This window comes from Hippocampus zosterae, chromosome 9, assembly GCF_025434085.1.
Source record: "Hippocampus zosterae strain Florida chromosome 9, ASM2543408v3, whole genome shotgun sequence".
Lineage (NCBI taxonomy): Eukaryota > Metazoa > Chordata > Actinopteri > Syngnathiformes > Syngnathidae > Hippocampus > Hippocampus zosterae.
The window spans coordinates 8063297-8083976 of NC_067459.1; the positions used below are offsets into that span (position 1 = coordinate 8063297).

Here is a 20680-nt window from a genome sequence, read left to right on the forward strand (position 1 = left end):
TTGCTAATCTACGATCTCTGCCAAACAAGATGGATGAACTTCTTCTCCACACAAAGACCAACAAAACATTTGCACGTTCTGCTGCGCTCTGCTTCACTGAAACCTGGCTCAGTGACCGCCATCCAGATCCCGCGCTACATCTACCCGGCTTCCGCCTTCTCCGAGCCGACCGCGACACGGAGCTATCGGGGAAATCGAAAGGTGGTGGGATTTGCTTCTATATCAACGAAGAATGGTGCACTGATGTCACGAAGCTCGACGCACACTGCAGCCCGGACCTGGAGTCGCTGTCTTTAAACTGCAAGCCATTCTACTCGCCACGTGAGTTCACCTCCTTTTTACTAGTCGGTGTTTACATTGCGCCACAAGCTAACGCTAACACGGCGATACAAACGCTAGCCGAACAAGTAAACAAACTCGAACTAAAATACCCAGAGTCACCCCTGATCATTTTGGGCGATTTTAATAGAGCACATCTTAACCGTGAACTTCCCAGATATAAGCAGCACATAGACTGTTTCACCAGAGAAGGCAACATTCTAGATCACTGCTATACAACAATCAAAAATGCATACCGATCGGTCGCCCGCGCAGCTTTGGGTCTTTCTGACCACAATTTAATCCACTTAATACCTACATACAGACAGAAACTCAAATGTGTTAAACCGGTTGTTAAGACTGTGAAAAAATGGACAGATGAAGCAAAGCTAGCTCTACAAGAATGCTTAGACTGCACTGATTGGGGCGTCTTTGAAACTTCAACGGGCACACTGGATGAATACACAGACACTGTAACATCATACATCAGTTTCTGTGAGGACATGTGTGTACCAACGAAGTCATTCCGCTCCTTCAACAATAACAAGCCATGGTTTACTCCCAAACTCAGGCAACTCAGGAAAGAGAAAGAGGCCGCATTTAGAAGTGGAGATCGGGCACTGTACAAACATGCCCGAAACCAATTGACAAAGGAAATTAACATCGCAAAGAGAAGCTATGCAGAGAGGCTGAAAAACCAGTTCTCTGCTAACGACTCTGCATCTGTATGGAATGGCCTGAAAGCAATCACTAACTATAGAATGCCATCCCCCCAAACAGTGAACAATAAGGGTCTTGCTAATGAACTAAACATGTTTTTCTGCCGATTTGAAAAGGACACCCCCATTTCCCACACACACCCACCTCTACCAGAAACCACTCTACCTAGCCCCCCACCCTCTTTTTCTCCACTACAGATCCACGAACAGGACGTGAGACGGCTCTTCAAGCAGCAAAAGATCAAGAAAGCTCCGGGGCCCGACAAAGTGTCCCCCTCCTGCCTGAAAGTCTGCGCTGACCAGCTGGCTCCGGTCTTCACACAAATCTTCAACAGATCCCTGGAGCTGTGTGAGGTCCCATCCTGCTTCAAACAGTCTACCATCATCCCAGTTCCCAAGAAATCGGCAACATCGGAACTGAACGACTACAGGCCTGTCGCCCTGACGTCTGTGGTCATGAAGTCCTTTGAACGCCTTGTGCTGAATCACCTAAAGAACGTCACTGGACCCCTGCTGGACCCTCTCCAGTTTGCCTACCGGGCAAACAGGTCTGTGGAAGACGCAGTCAACATAGGCCTGCACTACATCCTCGAGCACCTCGACAGCACAGGGACCTACGCAAGGATTCTGTTTGTGGATTTCAGCTCTGCGTTCAACACCATCATCCCGGAACTCCTCACCCCCAAACTACTCCACCTCGGAGTGTCCCCTACGATCTGCCAGTGGATCCTCAGCTTCCTGACGGGACGGACACAACAGGTGAGACTGGGAGCAACAACATCATCAATACGCACTACCAGCACTGGTGCCCCACAGGGATGTGTCCTCTCGCCACTGCTCTTCTCTCTCTACACAAACGATTGCACCTCAACAGATCCAGCTGTCAAACTCATAAAGTTCGCAGACGACACCACGGTCATCGGTCTCATCAAAGACGGCGACGAGTCTGCGTACCGCCAACAAGTGGAGCAGCTGGAGCTTTGGTGCGGCCGACACAACCTCGGGCTGAACACGCTCAAAACTGTAGAGATGATCGTGGACTTCAGGAAACATTCTTCTCCTCAGTTGCCCCTCACACTATCCAACTGCCCTGTGTCAACCGTCGAGACCTTCAAGTTCCTGGGAATCACAGTCTCCCAGGACATGAAGTGGGAAGTCAACACCATCTCCATCCTGAAAAGGGCCCGGCAGCGGATGTACTTCCTGAGGCTGCTGAGGAAGCATGGCCTGCCACAGGAGGTGCTACGACAGTTCTACACTGCAGTCATCGAATCAATCCTGTGTTCTTCCATCACGGTTTGGTTTGGGGCCGCCACAAAAAAGGACAAAATCCGACTTCAACGGACAGTTAGGACGGCAGAAAAAATCGTTGGCACCGCCCTACCCACTCTTGAGGACTTGCACACTGCAAGAATCAAGACAAGGTCACGGAAAATCCTCCTGGATCCCCCGCACCCTGCCCACCACCTTTTTCAGCCACTCCCCTCAGGCAGACGCTACAGATCCATGCGCACCAAATCCAGTAGACACTTAAACAGCTTCTTCCCTCTAGCCATTAACTCCTTAAACAGTCACTGACAGTCACTCTTCTTGCACCACAAAATGGTACTTCAAAACTAGTGGTTACTCTAAAATGGTTCAATGATTTTGTTGTTTACGATGATACTAGTGCAGCGTGTTATACCGGAGACAAATTCCTTGTGTGTTCTACATACTTGGCCAATAAAGATGATTCTGATTCTGCAAGGTTCAGAGTAAGGTCATATATAGTCAAAGTCTGTCTGTCTGATAAGTAGTTTAGCATGCAAAAAGATAAATGATGGCTCCAGTGGCTAGCACTCTTACCCAGTACATGGCCATTGACTTAAGACCCATGATGGTGAAGGAGTTTATAATGATAGCGCTTGAGTTACAATGACACCACTCGGGGTTTTGGGCTGGCCTGATCTCCACAAAATATCCCTTGGCCTCATTCTGGACCCCTTCTTCTTTTAGCATCTTTCTCATACTTTAATTTTTCGGATCATCAAATGATGTTATATCTCACATTGACAATCCCAAAAATGCATTTTAAAAGTCACATTTGACTTTCAGCTCCCTTTTGGTGAGGGGTCGCTACAGTGGGTTACTCACATGATCTGTAAAAAACACCAACCTCCATCCATCCATCCATCCATCATCTACCGCTTATCCGGGGCCGGGTCGCGGGGGCAACAGCTTTAGCAGGGAAGCCCAGACTTCCCTCTCCCTAGCTACTTCTTCCAGCTCTCCCCGGGGGATCCCGAGGCGTTCCCAGACCAGCTGGGTGACGTAGTCTCTCCAGCGTGTCCTGGGTCTTCCTCGGGGTCTCCTCCCGGTGGGACATGCCCAGAACGCCTCACCAGGGAGGCGCTCAGGAGGCATCCGAATCAGATGCCCAAGCCACCTCATCTGGCTCCTCTTAATGTGGAGGAGAAGCGGCTCGACTCTGAGCCCCTCCCGGATGACCGAGCTCCTCACCTTATCTCTAAGGGAGAGCCCGGACACCCTGCGGAGAAAACTCATTTCGGCCGCTTGTATCCGGGATCTCGTTCTTTCGGTCACGACCCATAGCTCGTGGCCATAGATGAGGGTTGGGACGTAGATCGACCGGTAAATTGAGAGCTTCGCCCTTTGGCTCAGCTCCTTCTTCACCACGACAGACCGATACAACGTCCGCATCACAGCAGACGCTGCACCGATCCGCCTGTCGATCTCTCGCTCCCTCCTGCCCTCACTCGTGAACAAGACCCCAAGATACTTAAACTCCTCCACTTGGGGCAAGATCTCCCCCCCGACCCGGAGGGGGCACTCCACCCTTTTCCGACTGAGGACCATGGTTTCAGATTTGGAGGTGCTGATTTTCATCCCAACCGCTTCACACTCGGCTGCGAAACGCTCCAGTGAGAGTTGTAGAGCCCCGTTTGAAGGAGCCAACAGCACCACATCATCTGCAAAAAGCAGGGATGTAATACTGAGGCCCCCAAAACGGACTCCCTCAACGCTTCGGCTGCGCCTAGAAATTCTGTCCATAAAATTTATGAACAGAATCGGCGACAAAGGGCAGCCTTGGCGGAGTCCTACCCCCACTGGAAACGATTCCGACTTACTGCCGGCAATGCGAACCAAACTCTGACATCGGTGGTATAGTGACCGAACAGCCCGTATCAGGGGGTTCGGTACCCCATACCCACGAAGCACCCCCCACAGAATTCCGCGAGGGACACGGTCAAACGCCTTCTCCAAGTCCACAAAACACATGTAGACTGGGCGAATTCCCACATACCCTCAAGGACCCTGCTAAGGGTGTAGAGCTGGTCCACTGTTCCACGGCCGGGACGAAAACCACACTGCTCCTCCTCAATCTGAGGCTCGACTTCCTGACGGACCCTCCTCTCCAGCACCCCTGAATAGACCTTACCAGGGAGGCTGAGGAGTATGATCCCTCTGTAGTTGGAACACACCCTCCGGTCCCCCTTTTTAAAAAGAGGGACTACCACCCCGGTCTGCCAATCCATAGGCACTCTCCCTGTTGACCACGCGATGTTGCAGAGGCGTGTCAACCAGGACAGCCCCACAACATCCAGAGCCTTGAGGAACTCCGGGCGGATCTCATCCACCCCTGGGGCCTTGCCACCGAGGAGCTTTTTAACCACATCGGTGACTTCAACCACAGAGATAGGAGAGCCCCCCTCAGAGTCCTCGGGCTCTGCTTCCTCCAAGGAAGGCGTGTTGGTGGAGTTGAGGAGGTCTTCGAAGTACTCTGCCCACCGGTTCACAACGTCCCGAGTCGAAGTCAGCAGCGCCCCATCCCCACTGTACACAGTGTTAGTGGTGCACTGCGTCCCCCTCCTGAGACGTCGGATGGTGGACCAGAATTTCCTCGAAGCCGTCCGGAAGTCGGCTTCCATGGCCTCACCGAACTCTTCCCACGCTCGGGTTTTTGCCTCAGCGACCACCGAAGCCGCGGTCCGCTTGGCCAGTCGATACCCGTCAGCTGCCTCTGGGGTCCCACAGGCCATAAAGGCTCAATAGGACTCCTTCTTCAGCTTGACGGCATCCCTTACTGCTGGTGTCCACCAGCGAGTACGGGGATTGCCGCCACGACAGGCACCAACCACCTTACGGCCACAACTCAGATTGGCCGCCTCAACAATAGAGGCACGGAACATGGTCCACTCGGGCTCAATGTCCCCCGCCTCCCCCGGAACATGGGAAAAGCTCTGTCGAAGGTGGGAGTTGAAACTCCTTCTGACAGGGGATTCCGCCAGACGCTCCCAACAAACCCTCACGATACGTTTGGGTCTGCCAGGACGGACTGGCATCTTCCCCCACCATCGGAGCCTACTCACCACCAGGTGGTGATCAGTTGACAGCTCCGCCCCTCTCTTCACCCGAGTGTCCAGAACATGCGGCCGCAAATCCGATGATACAACTACAAAGTCGATCATCGAACTGCGGCCTAGGGTGTCCTGGTGCCAAGTGCACATATGGACACCCTTATGTTTGAACAAGGTGTTTGTTATGGACAATCCGTGGCGAGCACAGAAGTCCAATAACAAAACACCACTCGAGTTCTGATCGGGGGGGCCGTTCCTCCCAATCACGCCCCTCCAAGTCTCACTGTCATTGCCCACGTGAGCATTGAAGTCCCCCAGCAGAACGAGGGAGTCCCCAGCAGGAGTACTCTCCAGCACACCCTCCAAGGACTCCAAAAAGGGTGGGTATGCTGAGCTGCTGTTTGGTGCATATGCACAAACAACAGTCAGGACCCGTCCACCCACCCGAAGGCGGAGGGAGGCAACCCTCTCGTCTACCGGTGTGAACCCCAATGTACAGGCACTGAGCCGGGGGGCAATGAGTATGCCCACACCTGCTCTGCGCCTCTCACCGTGAGCAACTCCAGAGTGGAAGAGAGTCCAACCCCTCTCGAGAGAACTGGTACCAGAACCCAAGCTGTGTGTGGAGGCAAGTCCGACTATATCCAGTCGGAAATTCTCTGCCTCACACACCAGCTCGGGCTCCTTCCCTGCCAGAGAGGTGACATTCCATGTCCCAAGAGCTAGCTTCTGCAGCCGAGGATCGGACCGCCAGGGTCCCCGTCTTTGGCTGCCGCCCAGCTCACATAGCACCCGACCCCTTTGGCCCCTCTCATGGGTGGTGAGCCCATGGGAAGGGGGACCCACGTTGCCTCTTCGGGCTGTGCCCGGCCGGGCCCCATGGGTGTAGACCCGGCCACCAGGCGCTTGCCAACGAGCCCCACCTCCAGGCCTGGCTCCAGAGTGGGGCCCCGGTGACCCGCGTCCGGGCAAGGGAAACCTTGGTCCATATATTGTAGTCATCATAAGGGTCTATGAGCCATGCTTTGTCTGGCCCCTCACCTAGAACCTGTTTGCCATGGGTGACCCTGCCAGGGGCATAAAGCCCCAGACAACTTAGCTCCTAGGATCATTGGGACACGCAAACCCCTCCACCACGGTAAGGTGACGGCTCACGGAGGGGAAAAACACCAAAACACCAACCTGTCTGACATTATGTGAAAAGTGAATTGTGCTGCTTTGTGAAATCATGAGTGAACTGTGGTCACACTTTTTGGAAAGATTAGTTCAATTTTGATCGAGACAGCCAGGCCTTTTGACTGCACAATATGTTGAATTAAAACACACACACACACAATAGTACCAGTCAGATCAAGTGAAGTAGGCTACAAGCAGATGTGAGCCAATCACTTTTTCGTCAATGGACGCTACAGCTTCTTGTTAGCTTTCAAACATAACTTGTAGCAGACGTGTGCACATTTTCAGCATGACATCTTTGATCGACTGGTGAAAGGACGCTTTGATTCGCTCCTCTTTCATCTATAACTGCTTCAAAGAAAAAGTGGTTAAGATTGCACGACTGTCTGTGTCTAATGTATTGTTTTGTATTATTTTGTCATTTTATGTTAAGTGTTCTTTTGATGGTAGCGCGGGCAACCGCAGCGGCTCCTCTCTCTGATGAGGAATGCCATTTCATCTCTGCTGTATGTTGCACATGTAGCACATTTGACAATGAAGTTGTCTTGACAAGATCTCAAAACAAAAGTATCATGCCATGATTCAAGGAAATTCAAGAATAAAGGAGAAACAAAGTGATTCCAATCTGTCAGTTTGGAAATTTCATTTACAAGGGCCTGGGACGCAAGTGAACTCTGATGAGAGACCTTATCACAACTGTGGTAAACATTTCCAGTAGTGGTATGCCAACCAAAATTATTAACAGTGGCTGATTCGGTAGGTCACAAAAGAACTCGGAATGACATCCAAAGAACTGCGGCCTCCGATTGACACAGTTCAGAATAGTGCTCAATGATTGACCCGTAAAGACACTAAACAACATTGGAATGCATTTACTATTTCTACACAGGCCAGAAGGTTTTTTTTTCTCTCTCTGTTGATGACTACAAAACATTCTAGAGAAACTGCATCATGTACTTTCTTTGGATGTCTTTGTGAGATTTTAAAATGAGCAGGATGAGCCAAAATACTCTCATATGATAAATATGCTAATTTAAAAATTCCGAATCAGAAATCATGGAGGCAATTTTTTTTTCATCTGCGCTGTTCATACCGAGAACAATGAGTTGAGTGACTGTCTGTATTGATCCAAATTCATTTAAAAAAATCTTTATCTTCGTTTCCTCTGAGGTTTTGTGATTGCACTTGAGCAGCAATAAGCGAGTGTGCGTGGAGGACTTCTCAATTCTTGTCCGGGCGTCCTCCAACAGCTCTTCACCTTCGTTGTACCACTGGATTTTCATTAGCTCTCGGCCAACAAAGGACAGCTTGAAGGCTGCATCTTTCCCAGTGTTTACTATCACCGGTTTTAAGAACCTAGCGAGGTCATCCTTGTTCAGTCTCAGGGGGTCTGTCCGAAGAGCAGATATTATTTTATCCGAGCCATTCATCACCAAACGACCTCTTCAGGGGATACTCTTCTTTTTTATTTTTTCTTGTCACGACCTTCAATCACCGTCGCTTCCGTTTTATGGCCATCGCCCTCAAAGCGTTACTTTCCTGCATCCTCTTCTTTGCAGTTTTTTATTTTTATTTTTTTAAACACAAGCTTGCGGTAAGTCCCATCTTCTACAATACAGACATCATCTGTGGATCAGTGGCGATTGCTCTCGGACTGCAAGGGAAGCTTGGCTTCCCCTAAAATGTCAAAGAATAAGTGATCAAATATATGAATGTCAATTTGATTGTGTGTACATGTCATTGAGTAGATATGCGCTACAACGAGCTCCACTTTTGTTCCGAATCAGCTACTTCTTCCTGGTTACGATGCGACTCCCTTCCCATTCATTCCCGCAGCTTTAAACATTGGACGCTGAGCGTCCGCAGAGCGTCCACTGCCCGCACGGCGAGCGTCTCGAGAGTTCAGGGTAGGTTGTACCAATGTGTTGAACGGAGACGAGTCTTCGGATACAAGCTGTTTTTTGTCCCGCCCACGGACGTTCGGCGTCTCTGGGACTGGATGGCAGTGGGAGGGACCGGATGCCAGGCTTTTCAGCATCAGATTGGATGATTCTCCTAATCATTTTAGCGACACTCTTCATTGTAAACAACTAGCGACAAATTAATCTTTTATTTCTGGTGTGTTTTATTGTCGTTCCTGTAGTTGTAGGACATTAATTAAGTCCCTGGAAAAGACGTCTTGTTGGTATGACAGGGTCACAGATCATTTTCTTGAAAAGGAACGGAGAGTAGAATTCATGTATAAATAAACGGAAACATTTTATGATGTTGGCCAAAATTGAGCTTCCCCTCTTTGACAGACCAGCATCCGCCACTACTGTGGATGTTATTCAAAATATACATTGGAGCAATTAAAAAACAAATCAACAACAGCAAAAAAAAAAAAAACCCACCACTGTCACATATACTCTTTGTCTCTCACCTTTTTTTCATCTTTGTACTAGACTCCTTCACACTCCTTGCTGGTCAGTCTGCGGACTAAAGGGGTGTTCACACAGCAAGATTTGGTCCGGTACCACGCCGGGGCTGCCCCAGTAGAGCGTTCACACATGCATATTATCTCCGGCGTAGCCCCGGAAAACAGCTTACACGGGACCAAATTTGATCCACCTCAGGGAGGTGGTTTAAAAATTTGCTCCGGCGCAATTGCTCGTTTGCAAAGCAACACCGATGTAAATTTGCACGTGTGAACGCAACTGGGTTAAATTTGCTCCAGAGCAAATGCTTGTGAAGAGTTGACGTACGGCGAAAATGCATTGCTTTCGTGCTCTGTCGGACTTCCGTCATGTGTTTGTTTAATAACGACACAAGGCTTGGCTGGTAACATATTTCCTTTTGTAGAAGACTGGACTGTCTCAGAGTTGTTTGTGTAGTTTGTTCCTTTGTTGTGTGTTCACAACCCCCCACCCCCATATAATTTATTTTGTGATTTCCCCTCTTGATTTTCTGTTTGGCGCATTACGTGTTTGCTTTTCTGAGTGTCATTGAAGTCATCGTTGATTTACGTTTTCGGGGGCAGTCACTCTCGAGCAGAAGGCACGGAGACCGAGAAGGAGAAGGACGTGCCTGTGCAGTAGTCGCTTGAGTTGTGTATACGGTTTAAAAAGAACCAACACGACAGCTCATTTGTTTTCTGTCGTTTTGCTCCGCTGCAGAAACTGCCGTGTAAACGCAAGTGCAGCTGCACCGATGCTGTGCCGGTGCTGACACGCTGAGCGGCTTTGTACATATGAACACTCCACACAATTTGCTGCGGTGCAAAATATATCGCAGCAAAATACATCGGTGCAGCGCCGGAGCAAATGTGTGCCGTGTGAACACCCCTTAACTCTGCCTCCATGTCAATGATGGCATTTATGTAAGACAAAGCGCTGGTAAAGCAAACACCCGCATCTAAAGGGTAAAGAACACACTTCTTCTTCTTCTTCTTCTCCTTTCGGCTTGTCCCTTTAAGGGGTTTGCCAAAGCGAGTCATTAATTTCCATCTTTCCCTGTTCTCTGCATCCTCTACTCTGACTCCAACGACATGCATGTCTTCCCTCACGACATCCATGAATCTCCTCTTTGGCGTCCCTCTCTGTCTCCTACCTGGTAGCTCCATCTCTAACATTCTCCTACCAACGTATCCACTGTCCCTCCTCTGTACATGTCTAAACCATCTCAGTCTGGCTTCTCTAACTTTTTCTCCAAACTTTCCTGTCTGAGTTGTCCCTCTGATGACCTCATTTCTGATTCTGTCCATCCTTGTCACTCTATTGTTTGGAAAGATCTCATTCATCTTACCAGTGACAGTATCGGGAAGGAGTGGGCTTCTTCTTACTCTCTTCTTTTTCTCCAGAACTGGCTCCTCTTCTTCTATATCGTCAGATACTTTGGCATCAGCGGAAACCTCAGCTTGCTTTGCTTGTATCTTCTGCTTCGGCTTGTTTTCTCTCTTCTCCTCTCCAACTCCCTCTGTGTCTTCCATTCCACTCTCCTCTTTCTATTACTCATCCTGTACTTCAAAGTCCTCCTCTCCTTTTTTTGTCTACTTCTTTTGCCTCCTCTTGCTCCATTTCTTTAACCAGTGATTCTCTGGTGGCTGTTGGTATGGTAGCATCTCCATCCATCACTTTATGTTTTTTCTCAACCTTCTCCACCTTACTATGCTTAATATGAGCCATCAGTCCAGATGCACCGTCTCACCTTTTAAGTCGGTTGAGAAGATCTTGACATCATCAACATCCACTTGATACAAGCCAGCATCATCGGGATTAACACAATTGATCCTAAAGACATTTTTTTCCCGACTTGCCTTAAAGTGTTCTTGACATTGACACAATCTTCAAAAGCAACCATTACGCCATCCTGTCCGGTCGAATTGAGGACTATTTTTTCCCCACACTCTTTCACATTTTAAAGACTTTGGCAATGGAAAAGGAAGTGTCTCACCTTATACAAGACGATTTTGCTTATAAGGTCTATAAGGGATGGCGGCCCGGTAGTCCAGGGGTTAGCACGTCGGCTTCACAGTGCAGAAGTACCGGGTTCGATTCCAGCTCCGGCCTCCCTGTGTGTAGTTTGCATCTTCTCCCCGGGCTTGCGTGGGTTTTCTCCGGGTGCTCCGGTTTCCTCCCACATTCCAAAAACATGCATGACAGGCTGATTGGACGGTCTAAATTGTCCCTAGGTGTGAGTGTGGGTGTGGATGGTTGTTCATCTCTTTGTGCCCTGCGATTGGCTGGCAACCGATTCAGGGTGTCCCCCACCGACTGCCCAAAGACGGCTGGGATAGGCTCCAGCAACCCCCGCGCCCCTAGTGAGGATCAAACGGTTTGGAAAATGGATGGATGGATGGTCTTTAAGGGACATTTCAAGCTCAAACTCTGCCCCATTGCTTTTGATTTCAATGGGTTTTAGGTTGCAGAGTGTCTCGACAACCCGTTTTTATGAATAACAGGACAAAGCAATCCTGTGTTATATTGCCATATTATGTTACACATAAGCTCCATGCATCCATTTTCAATACTGCTTATCCTGTTCAGGCTTGCAGGGTGTTGAAAGCCTATCCCGGCTGACTTCGATCAAAAGGCAGACTTTGCCCTGAATTGGTTAGTCGCAGCAGACATATCGAGGGAGAAAGCCATTCACCCTCACATTCACGCCGTCACTGACAGGGAACGGAGGCTGTAGATTTGTAGAATAAAAATGGAGGGAAAAAAAACACCTTGTGCTGCTCACGCTCCCTTTCCAGTTTCTTCACATTTAGTTTCTTCAGCATCCAGTGGAAATCTGTGACGCCATATTCGCTTCAGATATTCTCATAATCTCTGTCGTCGAGGACTCGTTTGATTTCAGGTTTTCATCCGATGTTAGCCCTACTCAAAATATTCATTGATATCAATGCCTATGCCATTTGCTTTTGCCACCTTGATTCTTTGGAGTTCTTACTTAAGTGTGTTTTAAGGCCTTCCTGAAGTCTTCAGGGAGTTCTCGCACAGCTGGAAGCAATGGAGATTGGTGTGTGTGTGTGTGTGTGTGTGTGTGTGTGTGTGTGTGTGGACGCGGGGCAGGGGGGAGCGATTGATTAATTCAGTGTATTTGTGTCTTTGCATCTCAAACAGTGTGGAGTGTGTACCTGTTCTTGATTGCTGCAAGGCTCTGCTCTTTTTATAGCCAACTGGAAAGGAAACCATTAGAATGGAGGACAATTAATCCCATTAAGTAATTACGTTTTTTAAATGATGTACGTGACTCACCTTCAAAGACATTAGGGACAGCTGTGAGAACTGCTTTTCCGTACTCATTTGCTGCAAAACATTTTTATAAGAGTCAATGTGTTCCACCGACACATCCGGGATCTATAAAAATGCAAGATTGATGCCACAGTTCAGTATTTCCGCTGATTTATTGCTATTTCCTTCAGTCTTCTGTATATCTGTTCACCAGAATGCGTATGATAGACCATTTAGCAATTTTTTTCATCAATTTCCCCATCATTTCTCGCCCACGACACCCTGGGCACAGGTTTGCCACTAACTACGGCTTTGAAAACTGCAAGCTCTCCTGGAAATGAGCGGCGTCAAACTTGCTGTTCATCATGGCGCCGTGTGTGACATACAAAAACGCACGCGGTTTTGACACGGGACTATTTGCAGCTTACCATCTTGAATATTAAGCGCGATGGGTTTCCGGGTGAAGTTTGGTGCCTGCGGGGACTTCCACAATTGTGTGACCATCACTTCCGGTACCCAATTTCTTTTTTATATTCACTGGAAAAAAAATAAAGAAAAATTAAAAACATTAAAAAAATTAAAAAATTAAAAAATTAAAATATATCATGGCATTTGTTGAAATAGAATCAATCCCTCTAAGGACGTACCTTTGGGATTTAAATCAAACCTTTGGGAATATGCGTGATCATATCGGGAGTTGTTTTATAAAAAAATAAAAAAATAAAAAGGAAAGAACAGAAACAGATATTACGTACCTTGTCCAGGAACAGTGAGCTGCACATCCTTGTCTCTGAGTATCTTAAATATTTTGATTTAGATGCACAGCTTTGACAGTTGCTCTGTAAAATGCAGATTAAATATCGTTGATGCAGGACAGCAAATGATTGATCTTTGGATTTGAAATATCTCAGAAGTGTTTTGGGAACATTTGGAAAGAGATTCCCCCATTCCATTCTAAAATATATTTCCTAATATGCAATAAGCCCATTTGTTATTCCTTAATTTTCCCCACTATCAATGAAGAAAACATCATAAAGTCGAATCTCCAATTGGACATTTCTGGTGCATGGAGCACACTTACAATTGCAGTATTTCGTAATATACAGCAGAGTGAAATTTTGGTGTGAAATCCACAAGTCGGTAACTCCATTCATCCCGTAAATGACAAAGCCCCCGTGGTCATCAAATAATTCTATAAAGCCTACAGATTCCTGCCAAAAAATGTTGAAATTCATACTTTTGCGTTCCTACACAACCGCCAGGGATGACTCGAGTATAATTTTCTCTCCAGGGACTGAAGTGGGTCTTGACCGCTACATAAGGAACTTGAGAAAATAATTGATGAATATATTTTAAAATATCAAGTGAAAATCTGGAGGGGCTTAGTTTGGGCTACATTGATTTCTGACAGAGCCATAGCCCTTCACAGCACCAGTGTAGCGCCATCCCTGCACAATGGTAAATCATAGATCCTTATTTTTGTTTTTGTTTTTCATTTGTCACCTGGATGTGTCAATTCTGCATTCAAACAAGTCCAGACAACGCCACCATGATACAGTGCACATTCCCATTTGGTTTTGACTAAAATTATATACGCTGTTCATTTGCAACATGCATTACTTTGACTCAGCTGTTATCAAATGGGCACAACTAATTTCACATGAAATAAGTTCAAAGGCAAGAATACATATTTGAGAATAAGCTCAGCATCTTGGAGCCTCGACTTACTATTTTCCAAGCCGAGGTTTAGCCGCCGATGTGCTGTCAGCTCATTCCTGCGAGTGGGAGTGAAGGCTTTTGAGACGCAACCTTACCCTTTGCTCTTTTACTGTGGCCCTCAGGGATAGGTTTACTCGCATGGACCCCAAAAAGCCATACGTTCTTGAAAAAGTGGCATGAGAGGATATGCAACCATGACGCCTTGTAATCTCTCTCAACTACAAAATGTCTACTAAAAGCTTTCAGAATGAAACGTGAAGTCTTTTTATGCTTGAAGGTCTTTGCAATTGTTGTCCTAAGTCTCTCCGGAACCGTTACAGTGAAACATTTACCAATCAAGTGCAAAGTGTTATTTCAACTGATTGTGTAAACAAATGTCAGGAGTATGAAATCGCCAATTCATTCTTGCAAATTGCACTTATATTGATCTGTGTACAGTTCTTTTCTGAAACATATACCGAATTTTCCGCACTATAGGTCACACCAAAAAGTCTTCAATTTTCTTAAAAGCTCACCGAGTGCCTTAAAATCCGGTGCGTCATTCGTATGGTCATTAAGGTAATACATCGACTCCAAGATGGCTCCTTCCTGGACATGGTTCAGTAAACTGTGTCGCTGCTTTGTTAAATAACTTTTGTTGCTATAGCCACCCATATAGAATTTATATTGTGATTTCATCATTTGTGAATACACAACAAAGGAATAAATAACTACTACTGACATCTGATTGTAGTAGTCGTGGGGCTATGATTGAGGAAATGCCAATGCGTTTTTCGGAGGCTGTCATGAACGCCTCGAGTTGAACGGAATAAGAGAAGGCACGGTGACGGACAAAGACTCACCTGTATTTGTTGAAAAAAGGAGAGCTGTGGTTTTATTTTTTTTAAACGCAGACTTTATTAATGGGTTTCACAGTCTCAACAAATACAGGTACTGTACGTATTTATCCGTCTCCTTGCCTTCTTCCGTTCCACTTGAGAGGTGTTCCTCTTCTTCCGTTCCACTTGAGAGGCGTTCATGGCCGCCTCTGAAAAAAAAATTAATTATTACTTCAATGAAACCACGAAGAAAATCAAGCAAGGAAATCACAAAATAAATTCTGTAGGGTGGATATAGAAGTTAAAATTATTTTGTGATTTCCTTGCTTGATTTTCTGTTTTTATGCATTATTTTCCATTGTCATAGTTTAATTTAAGTCCAGTAATAGTAAATTTACATTTTTCAGAGGCGGTCATGAACACCTCTCAAGTTGAACGGACGCCTCTCGAGTTGAATGAAAGGAGTGTAGCACCATCTAGTGGAGGGATTGTAGATTGCGCCTTATAATGTGAAGCGTCCAATGTATGAAAACATTTTTACAAAATAGCCATTCATTGAAGATACAACTCATAATCAAGTGTGTCTTATAGTGCGGAAAATAAGGTATTTTGTGCAATGAAACATTTTGTTTTCAGCCCTCCTCCACACACACACAATTTTGCTGCTGTCGACTGCAAATTTCCCCAGTGTGGCACAATTAAAGGTTCTCTTATCTTATCTTTCTTAAATGTGGCCAAATGTTCATCAATTCGCTCAAATCCTTCATATACCAGACGCGGAAGGTAAACAAAATAATAAAAATCATATTTGGATAATCTATATTTTCATGCCGAAATGGAGTCAAAATTGTTTTATTCCATTTCGCAGTGTAAGGAGCCCTGCCCTTCAAACGTGAGAAAAGAGTCCCTGGTGTGCGAAACTGCTGACCCTGTCTTCTTCAGCGACACTAAAATTGGACCTCAACCCTAAAATAAAAGCACTGGGATGTAATGCTAGAAGATGCGACTATACACATACACATTTCCATCGGTGCTGCACCGACGTATTTTTTTGCGATATATCTTACACCTGTGCAAATTTTGTGAAGCGTTCACACGTAAATAGCTGCTGACTAAAGAGAAGCATGTTTACCCCGGTGAAGCCCCACTTGCATTCACACGGCAGTTTCTGTGGCCGTACAATACGATAGTAATAATACGGAAATAAAACAAAGAGCTGTCATGTTGGTTCTTTTTAAAATATACACTTTATTATTTTGTTTAACTCAAGCAACTACAGGCGCATCCATCTCCTCTCCGTCTCTGTGCTTTCTGCTCGAGAGGCGTTCAAAGACCGCCCCCGAAAACATTAATCAACGATGACTTCAATGACACTCAGAAAAGCAAACATTGTGCACCAAACAGAAAATCAAGAGAGGAAATCTCAAAATAAATTATATGGGGGGGGGGGGGGGGTTGTCAATACACAACAGAGGAACAAACTACACAAACAACTCAGAGACAGTCCAGTCTCCAACAAAAGGAAAGATGACAGAAGTACAACAGAGCACAGAAGCAACACATTCTACCCGTATGTAATCAACTCTTCTCATGCGTAGGGAGTCTAGCCCTGTAGCGTTCACACGTACCATTTTACATCGGTGCCGCCCTGCAAACGAGCATTGACTCCGGAGCAAATTTTTAAACCACTTCCTTGAACAGGGTTAAATTTGCTCTGGTTTAAGCTGTTTTCAGGGGCTACACCGATGTAACTTTGTACGTGTGAACACTCTACAGGGGCTGCCCCAGTGCTGCACTGGAGCAAAAGTTGCTGTGTGAACATCCCTTCAATTAGCTGCATACTCCTTCAGTGAGTGTCAAGTGTTTTCTATGTTCTTGCTATTTTCAGGCTTCACCTGGTGCCAAAAGAAACAGAAATATGAAAATATAATGGCTTGACCTTTGGGACCTTCTCCATGAAATAAGATCCCAGGGAAAGGGTTGCTGAAGAAAACATTCATTTCAGGTATCTCTGGGCTGGTTGACATCAAAAACATGTCAAGTATTAGCGAACCATCCTTGTCTTCATCATGGTCTCAAGTGAGCTCGATTCCATCATAGTTCATCTTGGAAAAGAGGTGTGGTACACCAAGATCAATCGCAGGGCTCATAGAGGCAAATACACAAAACCTTTGAAGTGTATCCAAGCTAACTCCGGCCAAATACGTCTTGGATGGGTTGCCAGTCGATCACAGGGAAGGATACCGTCAACGTTAATACTATAAACGTTAATGGAAAGTGTGAGACCGGCGAGCAACGGCATTGACTCCTGATGTTGGCATACTAATACTGCACCAATATCAATATTAGAGGAGGGCCACGGTTTGCCTTAACACCAGCCAAGCCAATGTGATGCCCGAGGCGAGATTTTTTATGGCGCCCGCTCCATCAGCGAACTTCACACGCTTACAAAAGAAGTTGAATTTTTGACATTGCCTTTACTTGATGAGATTTTTGTTGAGGGGAAAGGGGGGGGGGGCACATGAATTTCCCCCTCCACCCACAGAGACTGAGCCAGAGGAGGGGGTACAGTATTATAACTTGTAGTATTATTAAGGGGGCATTGCTTTCATTTTTAATCTATGTTAGCTGTTCCATGTTCATGGTTGTGAAGTTACTGTAAATATGTGCAACTTCCCCAAATTAAAGATATTCATTCAAACACAGGTTTTATCTGGATTTTAATCCATGATTATTTTTTCCCCCTTTTGATTTTAACATTGAGTAATTTGACAGTTCATTAAGATCATCATTCATTAGTTACTGGCACTGAGGTACATTAAGTGTAATCACATTTGCATTTGAATTGAGGACATTGAGAAAAAAATGTGAAAATGACAAGGAAATATTGATTGTAAATAAGTTGAATAAAAGAAACAGTTTAGTAAAAGAAACATGATATACAATTTTTCAAATTGTCGAACAGGCTTACATTTACTCATGTTTCGCTTTTCTCCACTTTTGTTTTAACTTGGTGTCTGAATCATGGATTCATTTTATTTTCATATGCTATTAAAATGCAGCTCCTATCATAAATTTTGAAATACAAAGCAATTAGCCCAGTCAATCAAGAGTTATTTTGAGGCAGGTAACGCACAGTGCGTAATCCAGTCTGCCAGGACAGGGACGCTGATCTGAAATTACTCTACCTTGCTTTTCTTAGCTTATTGAATGCTTTTATAAGTGTCAATTTACCCTTCTTTACTTTTGACTTGAAATTAAGAGTTTACGTTAGAACAGAATTATATTGAAAATGAATTTTTGAACATTTTGACCCACTTTTTGGCGCCCCCTGGAGTCCACGGCACCCTTAACATCTTCCCATCTTGCCCATCTCCCCTGATGGGCAAGCCAGCCCTGATATTCGTCCTGCACCCTAGTTTTTCAAAGTTACTTGTGGAAGGCATGTAATAAACGATTTCCGCCAGCAACATAAGAATAGGTGGCCACTAAGTTACTACCTTATGCCTAATTTGCTTATTTCAGTGGCTTGTTTTATTTGTTGCTCGTACTTTTTTTTTTTTACAGTAGAAGAAAGGTAGCACGAATACACACATTATGGAGCAATCAATCGACCGTAACACGTATTTTTGTTAAAGATGATACAGCACAGGGAATTAATTTCCATCATGCTTACTTAAAGTCATCTGAGAGACGCGTTTTGGTCCTGCTGTTTTAGAGGTGAAATAGTTTCAACTGTTAAATCTTTGATGTTGGTGTTGGATGACGCATCCGGTTACTCATTGGGGCTTGGTGTCTGCTTGTGGGGAGGGCCAGTATTTGTGGAGATACTCTTAATTATAGAGTGGTAATGCTCCTGTAATGCTACTAATGATGCTGGTGTATTTAAAAAAATCACTTCTTTATTGCAAGTCGAAAGGTTTTATTTACATTAATTCAAAAACAATGATTCATGCTTCTCGATGAGTGCTTTGGGAGTTAACCAAGTCAGTCTGTGGACAGTCAGCTTTGATTTAAATGCATTTAACATGAATATATTTCCTGTGTATTGTTTGTGGTTAGGCATGCACTGTGTCATCTGAAACCTTTTTTTAGAATATTTGTAAAGCAATTTTACTTGGTAGAACAATCAAAATGTATTTTTTTTTCTGGTGTTAAATTAAATCAAGTCATTACACAGTATTCAAGATACCTAGTTCACAAGGGTGTGTCCAAGAAGAAGGGAATTGTTTAAATACTGAAGATCAGCATACATTTCATGCGAGTCACAGCTTCTTTTTTTTTTTTTCGGTCACGGGTCCTTCATCTTCTGGGGGGGGGGGGGGGGGTTCTGTTTGTTTTACTCTGGAACAAAATTAAAAAGCAGAAAGATTTGTTTCAATTATTTTCCTCAATGCAGCCAAATCCTGTTGAAATATCCTCTGGTAAATACTTACCCCGAACTGTCAACTTGGTAGAGCACTCTGCTCTCCCCATGGGGTTTTCCGCGACCACCTTGTACTCTCCGGTGTCCTTGGATCCGACCCTCAGTATGAGCAGAGAGCAGACTCCGCAGGTGTTGGAGATGTAGTAATTGGTGTTGGTATTCAGGCTAATGTTGTCGCGGAGCCACGTGACGTGAGGCGTCGGGTCCCCTTTTAAAGCGCAGCTCATGTAGCATTCATATCCTTGGGGAGCGATGTGCATTTTCAGTGGGACGAGAAACTTTGGGGGGCACTGGAGATTGCAGCTTTTGGATCGCGGCATGTTGACTGTGAACTTTTCTGAAGAAAAGTGTGGATGTAAATGATCTCAAATGTTCTTGTTGCGCAAAAACCCGCAAGCGTACGTACCTTTCTTGATTGGTAGCAGCCACTTTTGTGATTCGGTGGGTTTGGAGGAGCCCATGTCATTCTTTGCATAGACACGGAACCTGTACTCTCTGCCCGGCATTATGTTGCAGGCTGTGAACTTATTGTTGAAGATGTGATCTGCCACCGTGTTCCAAGTTCGCTTGCTGGAGTCTCTCTTCATCACCATGTAATGCAACCTGTCATCACGTTTCTCGTCTGGAGAAGGCGCCCACGAAATGGTCACCGTGCCCGGCACATTTTCTTCCATTTCCACTGGGCCCGGTGGCTTTGGCTCATCTAGAATTAAAAAAAAAAGAAGCACAATGTTTTTACTGTTAAGCAGAGGTGGGCAATTATTTTCCCGAGGGGCCAAATGAGAAGCAGAAAATATTGTGGAGGGCCGTGCCAAAAGTTAAAAATAGAAATAGAAAATAAAGAAGAAAGCACAATGTCTTTGTATGCCAGTAATAATGTAACATTCTCCTCCACCATCACACTGAGCACCGGTTCTCCTCAAGGATGTGTACTGAGCCCCCTGTTGTTCACGCTCTACACATTTGACTGCTCTCCGTCTCTTATTAGCGGTCCAGTTTGTGGAAAGTTTTTAACATGACAATAATTAAAATAATCAAACCATTCTAGTAAATGTTCATTTACTCGAGCCACAAGCAATTCACTCTGAGCATGGAACTTGCCAGAATTGGACTGAGTAAGAATTGCTTCCTTGTTTTTCAAAGTCTCGTAGATTTGAATCTTTCCGACTCCAGGTGTCTCCTGAATGTTTCGTACTTTGTTACCCGCTTCGTTTAATCAGATACATATCACTTTCCCTTTCATGGTCATTACTCTCTCCCTCTTTCTTCGTCTTCCCCTCCCTCGCTGTGCTCTGCAACTTGAAGTAACTGCGCCACCTGGTGTTGAAATACCTGTCATTACAAGTCCAAACGATATGAATGCAATCAAACCTTAATTGTGCACCAATCTTCGGCGGGCCGGATTAAAAAGACCAACGGGCCGGATCCAGCC

At 45.5% G+C, this 20680-nt stretch overlaps 2 protein-coding genes across 6 annotated transcripts in view; both read right to left on the reverse strand.

Annotated features, from left to right (window-relative positions):
- Positions 1 to 7440: 7440 nt before the first annotated feature.
- LOC127607995 (immunoglobulin-like and fibronectin type III domain-containing protein 1) lies at positions 7441 to 12789 on the reverse strand. The gene is given in 14 exon segments (XM_052076793.1): positions 7441 to 7961; positions 8057 to 8203; positions 8987 to 9049; positions 9893 to 10018; positions 10757 to 10849; positions 10852 to 10918; positions 11003 to 11031; positions 11383 to 11496; positions 11783 to 11906; positions 11963 to 12051; positions 12310 to 12373; positions 12376 to 12413; positions 12476 to 12616; positions 12714 to 12789. Coding segments are annotated over 14 exon segments (1533 nt in total). The 3' UTR covers positions 7441 to 7599.
- Positions 12790 to 19094: 6305 nt separating this feature from the next.
- The window catches only part of LOC127607025 (immunoglobulin-like and fibronectin type III domain-containing protein 1), a 31530-nt gene continuing 29944 nt past the window's right edge, over positions 19095 to 20680 (reverse strand). For all 5 annotated transcript variants that reach the window (XM_052075004.1, XM_052075006.1, XM_052075007.1 and 2 more), the window contains 2 exons: positions 19655 to 19951; positions 19095 to 19585 (listed from right to left, as the gene is read on the reverse strand). In XM_052075004.1, coding sequence (XP_051930964.1) covers positions 19200 to 19585; positions 19655 to 19951 — 683 coding nt within the window. In that variant the 3' untranslated portion in view covers positions 19095 to 19199. The remainder of the gene's footprint in view (positions 19586 to 19654; positions 19952 to 20680) is intronic.